Source organism: Aphelocoma coerulescens, chromosome 2 (assembly GCF_041296385.1).
Source record: "Aphelocoma coerulescens isolate FSJ_1873_10779 chromosome 2, UR_Acoe_1.0, whole genome shotgun sequence".
Taxonomy (NCBI): Eukaryota; Metazoa; Chordata; class Aves; order Passeriformes; family Corvidae; genus Aphelocoma; species Aphelocoma coerulescens.
In genome coordinates this window covers 75697255-75714612 of record NC_091015.1, presented here as the reverse complement: position 1 = coordinate 75714612, position 17358 = coordinate 75697255, and the positions used below count along the sequence as shown (strand labels likewise).

Sequence of the window (17358 nt, the reverse complement as noted above, 5' to 3'; positions counted from 1 at the left end):
AGTGTATCAAATTCAGTGTGTACTTTCAGCTTGCTAATGCACCATCCCTTGTTCCTGTTGTAATAGCAAATGATTGATGTTCAGGAAAGGAGTTACAAGTTTGGTCATTTCAGCTTTTCTAAGAAATCATCTCCTGTTTTTTCAGAAGCATGAATATTTCCAGATGGAGAGTAGGGTTGTGTTAATGGAAAGGACAATTTACTTATACATTCACATAACCTTTTCATTATGAAGACTGGCAGACCTGGAAAAGCTTGGTCCCATTTCCTGGCCAAAACAGCATCACTGTGCTGTTTACATTCTACCTGAGGGAAAAATGCAAATATTGGCACTATTAATGTTCACAATTCAATTCGTTGTTGAAGTCAGATGGAAAAAATATAACATTCTAAGGTAAAAAAAAAATTATAAAGCTGTTTGGCATCAAAGGGGAATTCAGCCTTTCATTTTAGCATGGCAGCACAACAGGCAGGTTTGTCTCCAAGCAGACCAAACACTGTAATCATGAACACACATCTCCAAATGACAGCAAAGAAAAGGCTTACGGGCCTGAAAATAGCAAGAGGAGCGGCTGAACTTGGAAATCTGAGCTTAAATGTGTCCTACTTCTCTGTTTTCTCATCCTGCTAAAGAAAAGTGTTCTTCAGAGGTGACATGGTTTTGTCTGCAAAGATACACAGAAACTGCAAGACAGTTATGAAGGAAATAACCAACTGCAGTTGCTTGCTCCAGATGTAAAGGGGCTTTTTTAAGATTATGTTAGTGATATTTTAGGATAATGTCTTCTGAGTTCTAGTCATAACTTTGATTTGTTGTGTAACCTCAGCTGTGTCTGCCCTAATTATTCTTCTACCAACCCAATTAGTAGCTGTGTTAAGATTGACATTTTTGCCTGAAAAAGGCTTGCAAGTTTTTAAATAGCACCAAACACACACTTTGTGCTGTCACTGAGCATGGCACGTTTGGGGCACTACACAGTAACTAATAAAGAGTCCCAAATATTATGTCACATTTCATACTCTTTAATTGAGAAAGGACAATGAGGTGACAATGAGACAAAGGTTGGTCAGTTTAGGGACAGTGGGAAAATTAAATAAAATGTCTTGAGGAGCCCAATCAAGAGTTCTGGTATTTGGATGAGGTATAGTTATTATGATCGCTATATATGGTTAGAGGTGAGGCAAAAATATGCAGGTATCTATGATAAAATGCAAAACCAAGTAGGAATTAGGAATGGGTTTCAGTCTTTGCAGTATTTCTCTTTGTAGCAGAGCCACAAATGTGTCCAGAAGCCATTTCAAGATCACAAGCTGAATATGATATTTAGATTCAGTTTTCCTCACTCAACCAAGTATACCTGATTACAGGGGTGGTGGATGCCCCGTCCCTAAAAACACTGATTGTCAGGTTGGATGGGGGGCTGAATTACCTGATCTAGTTGAAGATGTCCGTGCTCATTGCAGGAGAATTGGTCTAGATGAGCTTTACAGGTCCCTTCCAACCCAAACTATTTTATGATTAAGCTTTGCACCCCATTTCTACCCTCCTCGGCCAGAACCAGAGGTGAGAACAGCACCTCTGCCGGCAGGTTTGGCCACGGAAACAAGTTCATAGCTCCACCTTGCTGCCTAGGCTCAAAGGCAGGAGCCCAACGCAGTGGCTTCACTGGAACCACTGATGTAAGAGTGAAAGGATCGGATCCAGCCAAAGGAACCCAGCAGACACAGCACTTGTACCTCCAAAGAATGATTTATCACTTAATCGCTCTCTTTCAGAAAGCCTGCCTGCCCAGGGGGAGGGGAGCCCTGTGCACAAGCAGGCTTTTGATCTCAGTGAAGCTCAGAGGGCTTTTCTAGTGCATTCATAAAGGATTGAGCAGCAACTAATTAATGACTCGAAATCATATCAACCATGCTTTGCAGGCTTGTTTTAGTATGTGAAGACAAGCGGTAAAGCCAGAATGGTGAACTGGCGTTTATTTTGCAACAGGACAAAGTAGTCTCCACCTCTCTCCTGATGGTAATTTTCTGTCAGCCTCCTACGTCTGCATTCCTGTGGGGGTTTAGAGGTACTGTCAATGTCCTGCCTTAATGTGAAGTTGTTAAAATCATACGACAATTTCCAAATTACACCAGGATGGTTATCATCTGCCTCTACAATGATTTGCAGCCATTTGCAATGATTTGCAGCCATTACCATTGAGAACTTGCTGTTGGGAACTGAAAGCAATGTTCTCTGAAGGATTTGGGGCCCGAAATCTTTGTCAAGCTGAGCATTGTGAGCCACAGGGTGCAGGCAGATACACTCGTCAAACATCCTTTCTCAAAACACACAACAGGAAGTGCTTTGTGCTACCTAGTGATTTTCTGGTCAGCACCTGGTGCTAATTTTATCAGCTTGGTTTTAAAATCAATGCATGGAGAGTGCAGTCTCACCTTCCCCTCCATAGATGGAACTGCACAACATGCATTCACATAGCTGTGAAGCTGTTGGTATTGGCTTTGGTGGTGCTAGCACTATTCTAAACAGATGAATTTGAATAGAGACTGTGCAGCCAACCCTAGCTTATTTGGTATTCACAAACCACAACTGCATATTAGGCATTAATTATATATGACTAATTATATTAATTATAATGAATGGGAATTATATTAGGTTTGAGAACTATTTAAAGGGAACTAGAAATTAAAGCAGCAGGATGTGGAAGTGGCTGTCATAGACTTGTTCTGCATGGCCTTGAGCAGTGTGGGTTGCCATTCATCTCTAATTTTCAAAAGACAAGGTGAAGGTAATGATATGTACCCTCTTTGTAAAGCCAATGACATCCTGTTATAAACAGAAATATTAATTGTAATTTCAAATCTTCCAGCACTACAGTTTTAGAATCATAGAATGGCTTGGGTTGGAAGGGACCTTAAAGATCATCTCATTCCAGCCCCCCTGCCATGGGCAGGGGCACCTTACACTAGACCAGGTTGCTCCATGCCCCATCCAGCCTAGCCTTGAATAGTGACAGGGATGGGGTATCCACAACTTCTCTGGGCAGCCCGTGCCAGTGTCTCACCATCCTCACAGTAAAAAATATAAAAATCATTTTATAAAGCTAAATAGTTCTCACCACTTCATCCATAAAAGGAGGAAAATCCTACCTTAAAATCTGCCTTAAAAATAGGGATAAAAAAATATTGCTCTTTGTAAGAGTATTTCTGAGTGAGCTGGAATTCCATAAAGACCTGAGCTTCAACCTGGTCTGGAATGGGACATTTCTATCATCTTAGACATTTGGAAGGCCCTCTGAAAGTGACATTTTGAGTGATAGGTTCAGACACTGGGACAGAGCAAACCTAATAATCCAAGTAGGATATTCAGAGAAAAGAGAAATTCATTAGAGAGTGATCTCACCAACTTCACTTCTGCCTCCACCTTGCCAGCTGCAAAATGGGAATAATCACAACAGCTCATTTTGAGGGGATTTGTTAATGTTTAGAAGACACTTCATACATGTGAAGCAGTACAGACGAAGTTTGCCAGCATGGGTGGATAGCTGGGAGCTTTGTCAATTCAGCAAGTGACTTAGTCCTTTCTTCTTCACAGAGGTCCTGGTCCTGCAGTAGGCCTAGACAGGAATTAATTCCAGGTATCAAGGTCTGTAGCCAGAAGGGAAGGACATTTCCCAGAAAGTTGTTTCTCCTGTCATGGAACTGCATGCAAAAGGCATAGAAAATGAATAGGGAAAATAGTCCATTTTAACAAAAAATGTTGTGCTGAAAGAGCTTGGCACAGCTTATACCTGCATTTCCTCACACTGTGACACAGATCGACTCATTTCTTAACACACAGGTTTTGTAATCCCAACATCCTTCCATTCTGCCAATCAGTCCTCAACACGTGGTTGCATCCACAGCAGCAGAGGAAGCATCGAGGCCCATCCTCTGCCACTAAAGCCTATTGGCACAGAATGCCAATTATTAATTTCATAATCACCAAAAAAGAGAGTGGTTTCAAGCAGTTTGCTTAGTTGGAATTGTGTCTACTGTGTGCTAACTTCCTAACAGTGCCACAGAAAGGATCTAGACAAATACAAGTAGATCTAAACCAGAAATCATGCTTGGGATGTTTCTAACAATTAACAGGATAGAGTCAATCATCAGAGCCAGGAATGTTCTGTTTTCTTCTGAATCTGCTTTTTATCCTGATTCTGACATTCTGATTACTTTCCTTCTTGAGCTGGAGAGCTTGTCACAGCTAGTAATGGAAAGCATCTTTTCATCACGGGTACTTCCATAAGGTGCATAGCTATCACCACTGACTAGGAGTGTTAAAATATAAAATCTAGCAATTTAGGGATAGCATTGGGAAAACAAAGAAGCTTGTCCAGCACCATTTCCATTTCCAATTATCTCTGCCTTCTCAAAGTCTGAAAACTGGGTCTCAGCAGGTTTGGCTGAAACACCATGTGAAACTTACTAGCACAAGTGACAACACTGGTTGCATTCAGAGGCTGTTGTCATTGCCTGGATGGGATCTGATAATCTGCAAAAGCCTTTAGTCTGCAAGATGTGATTAACTGTGAAAAGCAGAGTTATTAAAACAGACTGGAGCAGGCTATGAAACGTTTCTCTAGAATCTGTATATACACCACTTCCATGTATGGGGGAGGGGGCCACTGAAGAAACACTTGCTTACATGTATATCCTTTTGTAGAGACATGCAGAACTTAAAATTTTTTCCCTCTATTAGCTTTTCTTTTGGTCCTGTTTATTATTCTGTAGTTACTCTACCAAGTCTTTGATCTGATGAAAAAAGCACATTTCTGGCAGTCAGCACACCTGGTTTCTATTTACATTCTGCTGTTAGAGTGATCTGGCATAAATTTCTGTCGACATGACTCAGACCAGGGAATTGTTCTGCCTGAAAACTAACCTAGTAAAAACCTCACAATGTGAGTTTTCAGCTAAATCCATGACTGCGTTAACCAGGTGGCCGCACACGTTCTCCCCAGTGCCTGTACTCAGGGAAGGCAGGAACAGGCAGCTGGGGACAAGAGGAAGGAGTGGTGCCCTGGGCTTGGCAGCAGCCCTACCTCATCCCTCAGGAAATGTTTGTGGAGCTGCAATGATTAATTTTAAAGCAAAGATGTAGTGCACACGAAGGTTTGTGATGCTAAATGCGCTAGCTGGAGCATTCCCAAGTGGAAAATACATTAGAAAAGGCAATGTGTGCAGGACATGAGTTATAGCTTGGACTAAGCCAGTGCTGTGGGACAGGTGACAATTCTGGTGACTCCAAGGGCTGCCTGCTGGGGACGCCTGATAGAAAGGGATGCCTGATGGAAATTTCCTCCTTCCATGCTGAACATGGTGACTGCAGCTGTGACCAGCACAGGCACACAGACTGAGCAGAGAGGCGTCTTCTCCCAGCCTCCAACCCAGGAAAGGCTGCCCAGTCACAGAAGAGCCATGCTGTGTCACCCCATTGGAGCTGTGCTGGTGTAAAGCCCTGTTGTTCTGGGCATCACCTGTGTCAGCTCTGAAACATGGGCTTTCCACTGCCCAAGAGGAATAAATAGCAAAGGCATTAAGTGCGTCTTCTCTTTGGCACAGCAGCATGTTTTAATAACCCCTGCCCCAGCAAACTCTTCATTCCCAAAGAGAACAATGCAAAGCATTTAACATTCTTCTGATTAATATTTATGGCTACAAGCCACCCATTGTTTTTTCTGCATAGCTGCTAATCAATAGGGGCTCCAGAAAACAGCAGGACAAGCCAGGGTAAACTGTGGAAGCCTTGGTTCTTCAAAAACTAGGGAAAATGGCAAGAGGTTTTCCTCCTCCCCTACATTTTTGCAGTTTGTTTTAAAAGCAGAACTTTTACTTGGGCTCATAAATCTACACTTAAGTGTCTCAGTGTGCTGACACAGCTTTGGAAGTGTTTATCTTAGCACTTGTGCAGCCTCATTAGTGTGGAATGTTTAGACTCGCTCTTGCACTTGCACTTACCTGTACAGTTGTATATTGTGCACTGGAACGCTGTATTAATAACCCCACTGTATCTCCAACACTGTTTCACAGTAATTGCTCCCCCAGGTGCTGTTTTGCGGAGATTTCTGTGTTTTAGCCTTTGAAAGACAAGTAGGCCTTGTTGTACTCTGAAGTTGATGGGAAAGGATATACTGTGAAATGTGGTCTTATTCTAATTCAGTGCCTAATTGATTGGTTGGAGACGGTGATCTGGAAACCCGAGCAAGGTTATACTACATTTACTCATGAGGGCAAGGCAAACATTAAACTATAATTCCTGAAGACCTGGGCACTGATGGCTCCTTGCCTTGTGCTTTTCTTCTCTTCAGACTAAGAAAATGATGTGTGTTAAAACTGATAGAGTATTTTATGCATCTTTAAACATCAGGACATCTTTACAGTATGCTAATTGCAGTGGTAGTAATAGAAGTTGCTAACATGTTACATTTCTGTGATGAAACCACACTGTAAATTTTGTATAAAATATACCCACTCTGTAGATTTTTATATATATGAAAAATATACAGTTTACAAGATTATGTGATCTGAGGGGAGCATGCATTGTAAGTGATGATAATTTCCCATTCCTTCAAGATTGGTGCCTCAGATTTACATACTTTCATATTGCTTGGGATTGGAGCACTACTGACACAAGTAGAATCCAATACCCTTCTGTGTGCTCTGCTCTAAAAGGCAATGTAGGAAATGCTCTATCGTTTTCACACATCAGTCACAGAGGCAATAAATCTTCCCTCAGATCACAGAATTTCTTCTGCTTCATACCCAAGTGACATTTTATTCAGCAACAGAGGGGCTGGAATAACAAGATCTTACGAGACTTTAGATACTCCCACATACAGGGGAGAAAAGGAGCACCGGATAAGCAGACAGCTCCTGGCAGATGGGAGCAAGGATGGGGGTAGGCATGGGGAAGTCACTGGAGGCAGCTGAGGACTGGGAAGGCAAAAACATTCCACAATACCAGTGGGGAGGTAGGAAGAGGATCTTCAGGCTGTGCTGGAGAAAAAAAGGAGTGCAAGGATCCAGAAGTAAGAGAAAAATTAGGAGAAAGGATCTCCAGGCAGCAGGAGTGGGGGAGGATGTCCAATGCTCCAATTTTGCTTGCCATTGGACTTACTTGCATCCTTTGAAAACAAAAGAAGCTATTTCCTCAGGACACACCCCTCCAACAGGCACTAGCTCAGTCTTTGCCATAACATAAAACCTTCAACAGCTGAGTGTTAAACCTCGTTCTTCCTCTCCCTCCATCAAAATCCCCACCTCCAAGCACAAACCCCATCTATTTTACTCTGATATGCTGAACTTAACAGGCAGGCCAGAAACAAGGCAAAGGTGATGGCAATTACACTCACACCCCCTTCCCTCCCCCCCCCCCCCACCCAAATACAAGTGTGGGGAAAAACCACCGACAGCCAGGATCACATCATTTTATGTCTTTATTTGCCAGTTAAGATCCTTTTATTCCATCAATGCAAATATGCAGAACAGCAGGAAACCATGTTTTAAGCAGCACATACCAGTTGGCTGAGAATAAACTAACTACATTCCCCAAGCAGTGTAAAAGTAACAATGCACATCGTCTTCCAAAAGAAGAAACAAACAGATATTGCAGCCGAGAGGCACAGCAGGCAGCTTCCGTACAAAGTAGTTTGGCTGTTTAAAATGCTAGAACCAGTCCTTGCCCATTTCTCCAACCCCACCCCCAAAAGTCCTAGTATAATTTAACCACTTTTTTTTTTTTTTCTATCTACATAATATATAAAATATAAACTCTGTTTACTTATAACACTTAGTTTTCTTGATAAATAGCTCTTTAAAATATCTACTGTACATATGTCCATGCGTTGACATTATATATATATAGCATTTATATATGTATGTATGTCTGAAAAACAATAAATATATACTTAATATTGACACAGCAACTAACTGAACATATTCTCATTGTCAAAATCAAATAAAAGCAAACCAGTGGGAGAGAAACAGTGAGTGTTGCTTGTGAAGCACAGCACAGCAGGGAGCTTTGATTCCTGCCCTGGCTGGGTACTTGGAATGCCCCATACTTGAGCAGTTGTGGTGTTCACCTGTCCTGTAATGGACCTGTGTTAAGTCACTTCAAGTTGTAGTTAGCCACCCTGTATGCCATGTGTAACACAGACTGAGCAGGAGCTCAGTGGGTAACAAGGGAGACTTGCCTCCAGGTTTGCAATGGAATGAGAAACAGAGAGGGCAGGGAAGCGAGTCCAATGGCTGGTATGAAAAAAGGAAAACAAATAATGGACAGCACATGGCTGGAAGGTCATAAATAACCAAGGTAAACAAGTCAATAGAGTTAAGTGCTTTTAAAGAAGATGGCTGACATTGCTGCAAAAAGTATCTTCATTATCTGTTGCCAACTCCATGGAATGAATCCCACTGCCACAAGAAGACACCAATAAAACCCAGAAGGCCAAATTCAGATACCAGAAATGGGGTCATTGTAAGACACTGTGAGGGTGCAGGTTCAGAGCTGAACCTGCCCACGGGCAGCTGAATTCACTGAACATCTTTAAACCAAATGGATGAGATTTTTAAAATATTAAAAAAAAAAAAAAAAAAGAAACACCACACCTAACCCCAAACAGTTAATTTCACACATGCCAAAACATAGTAAAAGATAGATTTTTAAAACCTTTCAATTCAAAACAGCATTCCTTAAAAATGGAGCTTAATCCTGAAAGAAAAAAATGTAAATAACCTTATAAAAACATGTGTTCAGTTTTGGATTGACCATAGGCATTCTGTTTATTCATTTTACTCAAAATGCTGAATAAAAGCTATTTCAGTCTGACCTGCACTGATACCCTTCTTTCCCCAACCCCAAGGCCTTGATCTGGCAGCTTCAAAAAAGACATTACTTGTTTGGTCTGTGGCTTCATACACTCATTAAGTCATGAGGTTTTGACATCAGTTCATGAATGCAGCATTATGTGTAGTCCCATTTACTTAAAAATTTCTTCTTTTCACGAGCAAATGGAAGTGGGCAGTTAAGGGAAATTATTTTTGTTGGACAGACTTCACCCAGCAGCTCAAGAAAGAGGAAATTTTAAAGCAGATAAGACTGCCAAATATTATTCAGTCACATTTCATCTCTAAAATTTACAAACTTTGCTCCCCACAAGTAACAACTTCAACAACAAAAAGAAACCGCTGTCCTGAATAATCCTGCCATTTCACAACCAGCCCCAGATACCCAGAGAGCACTGCAGAGGTCAAAAGTCCAGTGTTGAGTTTCATACACATTAAGGGTACATCACTGGGCCACTGGAATAACACACCAGTGTGGAGTATCTGCAGAAAGCCAGAACTCTGTTGGGTACTTTTAAACCCTTGTAAATATAGAACTTACCAGTGAATAGACTTCATAATTAGTGATATTTTATGCTGAAGTACATAAATAAAAGTCAAATACAAAAATTCCCAGCAACAAGAAGTTCTGTCATCACTCATTTCTGAATCTCTGCAAGAACATCATCAAGATACTATGTTTACCTTTACCCATTCAATAAAATATGCCTTGTCTTGGTAGATCAATGAGTCATTTTAGATTGTCTGAGTCTGGGTCTATTCCACATTTGTATGGACACAAAAATAAACAAGAAATTGAATTGACCTTGTGCTGTGACCACGTGCAGCAGAAAACCTCCTTTTTCTTTGAATGGCTGAACTTCCAGGATAGCTGTTCACTTGTACAGTCACTTTTTTGAAAGTTATGGAAAAGAAGGGAACACTAAGTACAAAGTGGATAGTGCCTCTGATTGCCCGATGCTGGCTGGGCAAGGATGTCTCAAACTTCCAGCCAAAGCAAAGGATGAGCTCCAGAGCAGCCCATCCTGAGCCAAAACTCATCGAGGGATGCCCTGATTCTCTGCCATGTTGGCTGCATGGGTAAGCTCTCTACTTGGTATTTTCTAACTACGCAGCTAAAGTACTACAGATTTAACACATGCACAATACTAGATATAGGAAACCTCAAGGTCCTGCAGAGTTCTTATGCTTCCATGTAGGACTTTACTGAGATCAGCACTGAGGATGTGCACATCCAGCAGGAGTATGGGACAGATCCTGCTTCCCAAGGGCAGGGTCCCTTCTCGGGCTCCCACAGAGGTGGAGCAAGGCTGCTGCTTTCACCCTCAGGAGGTGCAGCCCTCACCCTCCACGCCACCAGCGTATCCTCCCTGTAGGGCAAGCATAAGAGGTACCAGCCTGCAGACACACCTTCCTGCTGCTCCTGCTGCAGTCACCACCCTCCCCCTGGGCACATTTAAGGAGTTCAGTTGTGCCCTGCTGTCACACAGCATAGGATTGCCCTACCCGTGGTGTGAACCCCAGTGCAATTCCCATCGGAAATAAAACACACTCTCTCAGCTGACTGTCCCAGCACTGGAACAGAGCCCTGCAGAGCAGCAAAGCTCACCCTTTGGCTCTTTTTGTCTTTGGCAACAGACCATAATGATTGGTATCCTATATGCACAGGCTGATGGCAAAGGAAAAAGCCTCTCCAACAGCAGCCCTGGCAAAGAGGAATGAAATTTCTTATCTAGTGTATGAACAAGTTCATTTGGGGGCTACTGTAAATTCCAGCAGTAGCTGCCGTTTGGCTCTTAGGCCTGCACCAATTTAGCAGCATTCATCTCAAACCTTGTGGCACAGCATTAAAAGTGCAATTCCAAATACGTGTTTCCTGGGGTGGTACTGCTTCTGAGTTCCATCAAGTACATCACTGCTATCTGCTGCCCAAATTCCTAAACCCAGCATGAACTCCAGGGGCTACTTAGGGCAATTCAATGTACTTTCAACTGTACCAAAGGAGCAGAGGGCTGGATGCTGCCAAGAAAGATCCCAGACTGTAAACAAACAATTTGTCAGAATAACACTACACATTTAATAACTAAACCAATTCGTTCCTCCTCTAAGCCAGGTGGAAGTTTAGTATGTTTACACTTGACACTGCAGCACCTTCACCTCCTAGAGAATAGAATAACTGCCATACAATCCTGAACATATGCAGCTCCTGCTGCTATCCCCCTTAGGTAACATAAATGTAGCATCTCTGTTGCCATCAGAAGAGGAGGCCCCACCCTGTCCCTGCTCTCTCTGGGCAAGCACAACAAGCTGTACAAGATTCAACCCATTGCAAGCCGGGACTAAAAACAGCATCAGATGCTGTTGGATTTTCTTTCTGCTGCATCAGTAGGTCTGCACAGAGGATGAACGATGCCTGTCACCTAAACCTTTGGATCCAGGGCAGAAAGTTTGAGCTCAGTAGTACTATCCCTACACACTGTGTCTCGCCTGTTTGCTGCAGGGGCAGGGAACAAGGTTCCAACTGGTGTCACAAAACCCAGAAAGACATGGAAAAGAAGAAAACACAGACAGGAAAACCAGCCAACATTTGTGCACCAAAACCAAGTGCATGGACATGAACAGCAACTCCAGCACAATCACCAAACCACTGAGAAGCAAGATTCACAAACATTTTGGTCCATGTTTGGTTCCACTTTTGGATGATGTTTAACTAGACATGGTTAATTATCCACCAGGCTTGCATTCATGACTTGAACTAGCCACTCTTTTCAGTGAATGGGTTTTGCTTCACTGTATGACAACTCTCTTGATCCCCGTGGGGGTAATTCTGTTTTTCAGAAGACAGGTGATTTCTTGATCAAACCCTCTCTTCTGTGTTACTGACTTTTCAGGGCAGGAACTGGATAGCATGGTATATACGATGACAGTCGCAATGGGAAATTCCTATTGGCCCAACTACTACCTCTGGAATTCTCAGAGAAATGCATTTTTAAGAAAAACAACCAAACTTGTCAAGGGCTGCTTCCAAGAAGGAATGATAAAGGCTTGCCCGAGGTTTTACCAGAAACAGTCAGCCCCAGAGAGAGTTTCTAGAACTGGCAGAACAACATGGATAGAAACAATTCTCCCCCAGGGTGCGGTTTTGCAGTATTACATTATTCCTTCATCAGTCGCATTATTACACTTTGGAGACTATTTAACGAAAGGTCACACATATGCTCTTGAAATATTAAGCACACATGAATAATTTTGGGCTGGGAGTAAAGTTTCCTAACTTCAGCCACCTCAAAATTTAGAAGCCAAAATTCTCTGCAAAGGAGGAAGACAGGCATTTCCAGTGGGCACCTCTTTCTCTATTAGTCCTAGGATGAACTGAGTCAGCCTTTGGAGAGCTCTCTCTGTATTGACTGCTGTGTTCTTGCTGATCAGGACAAGACACCCGACTGAGAGGACTACACTCAGATAAGATGAACCCCACTACTGATGCCCTCCTGTTCAAAAACCTGAAGCTCTAGAACTGGACATAGGACAGACACACAGCAATCAGAGTCATTTGTAGGAAAAAACCCTGGGGAAGTTCTTAGTGCTCCTCAAAAATAGCAAACTGTAAGTGGTTTAAAAAAAAAAAGAAATCTATGACAGTTCTCTTTCCAACCTAAAATGGCAACACTAATGTGACAGCCTTGAGAAAGAGGGTCATATTTTCTCTTTAGATTTACTGCTCATCTGAATGTTCTCTTATTTCCCCTAGTCAAAATTAACAAAAAACACTGAAAAGGTTTTTCTCAAGTTTAATATGATTTAGTGCTATATGCTTGTGTTCTACTTTTTTACTATCTGAAGACCTAGCGCTGTAAACACATCAGCACTGGAGCAGCTTTATGCAGAAAAACAGTATCCCTCTTTACTGGGATAAACCATGTGCCTTTCACTATATTCTTTCAAGAAGAAATTATCAAAAGAATAATTATTTCAAGACTGCTATCTAAAATATTAAAAAGAAGAACAGGACAAACATAGCAAAAGAGTTTGTCCACCCCTGCACTGGTGACAGGGGAATGATTAATACAGTACCAATAGCTGGCCACTTTAAAGAGGTGAGGAGGCTGGGGTCCTATGTAATTTTTTTTCCTTGTAAATGGACTGGAAATTTTCTCATCCCTTTTGTTTTTCACTCACACCATTTGGTGGAGGTGAGAGCTTCTGGATTGAGGGATATGAAGTTACTTGTTGGTGTGCATCTCTCAAGTGTGAGTTCACAGCAGTTTAAAAGAACACCACTCATCTAAACATCATATGGTTTTGGGTTGTATTCTATTTTTCACCTAAAACCAAAATGCATGATGGATTCACTCAAAAGTCAATCTCAAAGCACAGGAAATTTTGTGCAAATCTTCATAAGACTAGCCTGAGTTCGCCTGTACAATAAACCCCATTATCATTGCTGTGTCGTGCCACTTGCCATCCACAAAGGTTTTCCACAACCCATTTTAATCAGCAAACACGTAACACTGAAGCTTACCAGGAGCTCACAGAAGACCCTCCCTCCCCAAATACCCAGGCATATGCACTGTGGTTGAGGACTGCTTTGTTTTAAAAGCCACACATTTTCCTATTTAATTGTGCTTTAAAAAAACAGAACAGAACAAAAAACCAAAACCAAACCAAACCAAAAACAACTACTAAACCAACACAGAGAAGCTCCTAACAGGCTGTATGAAAAGTGAGCTGCCAAGATTTTCTGAATCATGCAACACTTTCACATCAAGTCCTGTTATTCTGTGTGTTGGTTGGAGGTGTAGTAATACAGCATGGTGGTATCAGCTGTCATGGGAGGAACATTCATGTCAGACACTACAGAAAATTTAATGACATGACAGTACCTTCACAGTCCTCTGGTAGGTAAGGAAAATCTAAAAGGATCTTCCCAACCTTTCACAGTAAACACAACTGGATAATCTAAAGCACCTGCAAGCAGGGGATGAATCTGTGATATATCTTTGCAATCAGCCAGCTAATACTGTTATTAAAACAGTTAAGTTTATCAGCTCTTAAGTCTCCTGTCTGTTTTGGGCATTTTGAAGAACCATATCAGTTTGGCATTTAGCTGCCAACAGATTTAATTGATCCAGACACTGTATTTCCTTCTCCTGTATCCTCAGCTGTTTCTGAGACACCCAAGCCCTTCACAGGGGCTGAATTACCATCTCCTTCAAGACTTGTCTGGTTACTATTCTTTCCTAGGAGCACAAAAGAGCTAGCAGTACAGAGACATCCTGCTCTTCCGCATGGCTTCGCTGATCAAGTATGCCGGGCTCAGTTCTGGCTCCTCAGTCATGATTGAAATGTTCTGCCACTCCCCCAGCTGGTTTGACTTTTTAATGGTGTCCACCACACACAGGGCATACAGACAGTCATCAAAAGTGGCAGCCATCGTAAGGGGCCTCCCGTCCCAGGTCCTCCTGTCGTCCTGGTCCTCAAAGGCCTGCCGCACAGCCTGGACCATCTTAATGGTGCCCCGCAGGTAGGGGGACGGGATGTCACTGAAGGCTTTCTCTGGAAGCAAGGAGTTGCTGACTGGCGTGGAGTCCTTCAGCAGGAGCTCCCGCTGAGGAGAGCTGTTGCTCTGTCCATAGAGATCAGTACCTATCACAATCAGCCGTCCCGCCGAGCCCACCACGATGATGTCCTGTTTGAACTCCCCCGGGATGTTGAAGTTGAGCGTCACCGTGCAGCACACACCCCCTTCCAGGACCATCTGAAATGTACAGAAGTCGTCGCTGGTGATCTGCCGGATGCCCTTGATGTGGTCCGTCTGCTTCACGAAGGTCTTGAGCAACCCGTGCACCTTCACGGCCTTCTGGCTGGTGAGGAAGGTCAGCAGGTCGATGATGTAGGTGCCGACCGAGTGCAAGCCCCCGCCTCCCATCAGGTCATCACAGCTCCAGTTGTACTTCTTGCCCAGCAGGCTCCCGCTGTGCACCTGCACCTCGCACACCAGCAGCTCCCCGACGTAACCCTCCTGGATCAGCTGCTTCATCTTCACGAAAGCAGGCAGGAAGCGCAAAACATTCCCCATGATACTCATGAGCTTTGGGTAATAATGAGCCGCAGTCATCATCCTAAAGGCATCCAGGGGAGTCGCCGTTCTGTCACAGATGACGTTTTTCCCGATGCCTGAAAAACAGTAGAAAAAAGAAAAGATCAACAAAAATTTACCGACTGAGTAAGCTGAAAGCCTCCAGGCTATTCTTAAAGACTAAGCCAAGGAAAAAGACCCTTAAAAGAGTAACACCATATTGAAATGTTTTCAAGGCACAAAGACCCACTCTGGCATGCTTCCAAAATGCATGTTAGAGTTTCTTGAGCACCACAGTGAAAATGTATTCCTTTTTATTTTCAAAATGCACTCATGTCTAAAAATGGCTCAAAGGTAAGGACATGAACAGAAGAAAGTAAGCTACCTTCTGGGAGCAGGTATGAAACCAACCACCCACCTCAGCCATCTCACAGACGTCTCCTCTGAGATAACCTGCCTGTGCAGGGGCTTCTGTAAGCTGAATCTGAGGCTGAGATTCAAATCCCTGAAGCGTATGAATGGCACAAGTGCATGTATTCAGTAACTTAACACAGGTACACTGAAAAGCCTGGCTCTGTCTTCTCAGTACTCTTGTCTCTCCCTCTTTCCTGCTCAAACTGTTTTAAGAGGCTCTGAGGAGAGGAGGAGAAGTACTGGGCTTGCTGCTTAATTTAAAATGAAGAAATTGCTTCTCACTCATAAAATGCGATGCTATTCTGACAATGGCACTCAAGTTTTTTTGAAGCCATTCTGCTGAAATGTCAGCAGCGCATCCATGGTGCCAAGGGAGAGTTACGATTGCTCTAAAACAGGTCAAACGTAGCTGTGACAATCTGTTCCCTCGTGGAATTGTCCATATGGCACACTGTTTACTGAAGCTTGCATGACAGTCCCCTTTTCTGGTTATCAAGGTGTGCAACTGAACGCAGTGCAAGCTAAATAATGGGCTTATTACTGATTTCTCCTCCTCAAATAGTTTCATTCTGTACCCACACATACATACAGTGACAGAATCTCCAGTTTGCTTCTTAGTCGCATACAAACTTTTTTTTATGCTTAATGATCAATATTAGGTGAGCTATGAAACACTTTGGATATAAAATGTGACACTAAATATGATCTTTGCCTTGAGAGCCTTGGCCTGCAGCTGGGCCTGGCTCTTAAAAGAGCTGAATTTGGGTCCTCGCTGATGGGAGTCCAGATGAGTAAATGTTGTTACTTGCTAAATTATGTTGTATTTTCATTCCTGTTCCCTTCAGGTAGGTAAAAAAAAAAACACCTTTTTCTTTGAAGAGCTGTTCTGAGTATAAAATTTTACATGTTTTGGAGCTGTTTGGATGAAGTCATATAAATACAGACAGATGGCAAGGATCTATCTGAGCCCACTTACATGAATATTTAACAGCCTGACTGGAAAAAGAAGGGGGTCACAGTCCAAACATTCAATAACCAGCTTATCCACACTGCCTATTCCCAGTCTTTGTCTGCTGCTATTTGAGTTGCTGAAACTGGAGGGAGGGAGGGCTGTCATCGTTGAAGTGGCAGTCACATCCAGTTAATGGACAAGAAGGGAAAGATCTTTCTCCAACTCGCTCCTATTTACCTTCTACTTAATCAGGTAAGTAGAGGCATACTCATTTTCCTCTTAAATTAGGCAAGAATCTTATATTCAGTGGCCATGGTCTTCTCTTCTTACTTTTTTCTCTCATTTACAGATGACTATTGGTGACTGAGTTAACATTTTCAACCTAATAGCACTTATTTTCCTGTGCCTGAATTAATTTTTGCTGCATCTGTTTGATATTGGAGAAACCATTCATCCACCTGCCCTATATTCCTCTGACTGGTAGCTCCAGCTATGCCACTTGATACAGATCACTAATACAATAGTCCTTGAGTTACAAGGACTCTTTGCGGAGAGATTTTAGTCTGGCTAATTAGTTATCAAAATAAGGGAAATCTTAGTCAGACAAAACTTCCCTAGAGTCAAACCTTACCGAAATAGCAATTTTCCCCCCAAAGAAGCAATATGTACTACCTCATGATCTGACCTGCTCACCACTGATCCACAAAAGCATCACATTCTGCTCCAGTTCAGCTTGCATCATTCTGCCTCACAGACGCCTTCCACATTTCATCTGAGGTCTGTCCACGCACTGTGTCTCCAGATACACAGCTCTACACATGTGCTCGCTAGGAAAAGGATCTGCTTTCATGAGGAATTGCAGCCTGGGGGCTTTTTCTGCTGCGTGTTCAGTGCCATGCGTGGTGGGGGTCAGTTCTTCACCATGTGGGGCAGGGAATACTTGGGATTGTCAACATCTGAGTAGGAAATTATGATTATTAATATGAAAGAGAAGCCTATGTGTTTTTACATCACATATGTTCAAG

At 42.7% G+C, this 17358-nt stretch overlaps 1 protein-coding gene and 1 long non-coding RNA gene across 4 annotated transcripts in view; both read right to left on the bottom strand.

Annotated features, from left to right (window-relative positions):
• Positions 1 to 219: 219 nt before the first annotated feature.
• Positions 220 to 7272, bottom strand: LOC138105778 (uncharacterized). Its single transcript, XR_011148681.1, has 4 exons — positions 7159 to 7272; positions 6000 to 6118; positions 3403 to 3616; positions 220 to 305 (listed from the first exon to the last, which is right to left on the bottom strand). It is a non-coding gene; the product is annotated as an uncharacterized lncRNA (long non-coding RNA).
• A 187-nt stretch (positions 7273 to 7459) lies between these two features.
• The window catches only part of GFOD1 (Gfo/Idh/MocA-like oxidoreductase domain containing 1), a 73877-nt gene continuing 63978 nt past the window's right edge, over positions 7460 to 17358 (bottom strand). For all 3 annotated transcript variants that reach the window (XM_069008082.1, XM_069008083.1, XM_069008085.1), the window contains exon 2: positions 7460 to 15065. In XM_069008082.1, the coding sequence (XP_068864183.1) occupies positions 14146 to 15065 (920 nt within the window). In that variant the 3' untranslated portion in view covers positions 7460 to 14145. The remainder of the gene's footprint in view (positions 15066 to 17358) is intronic.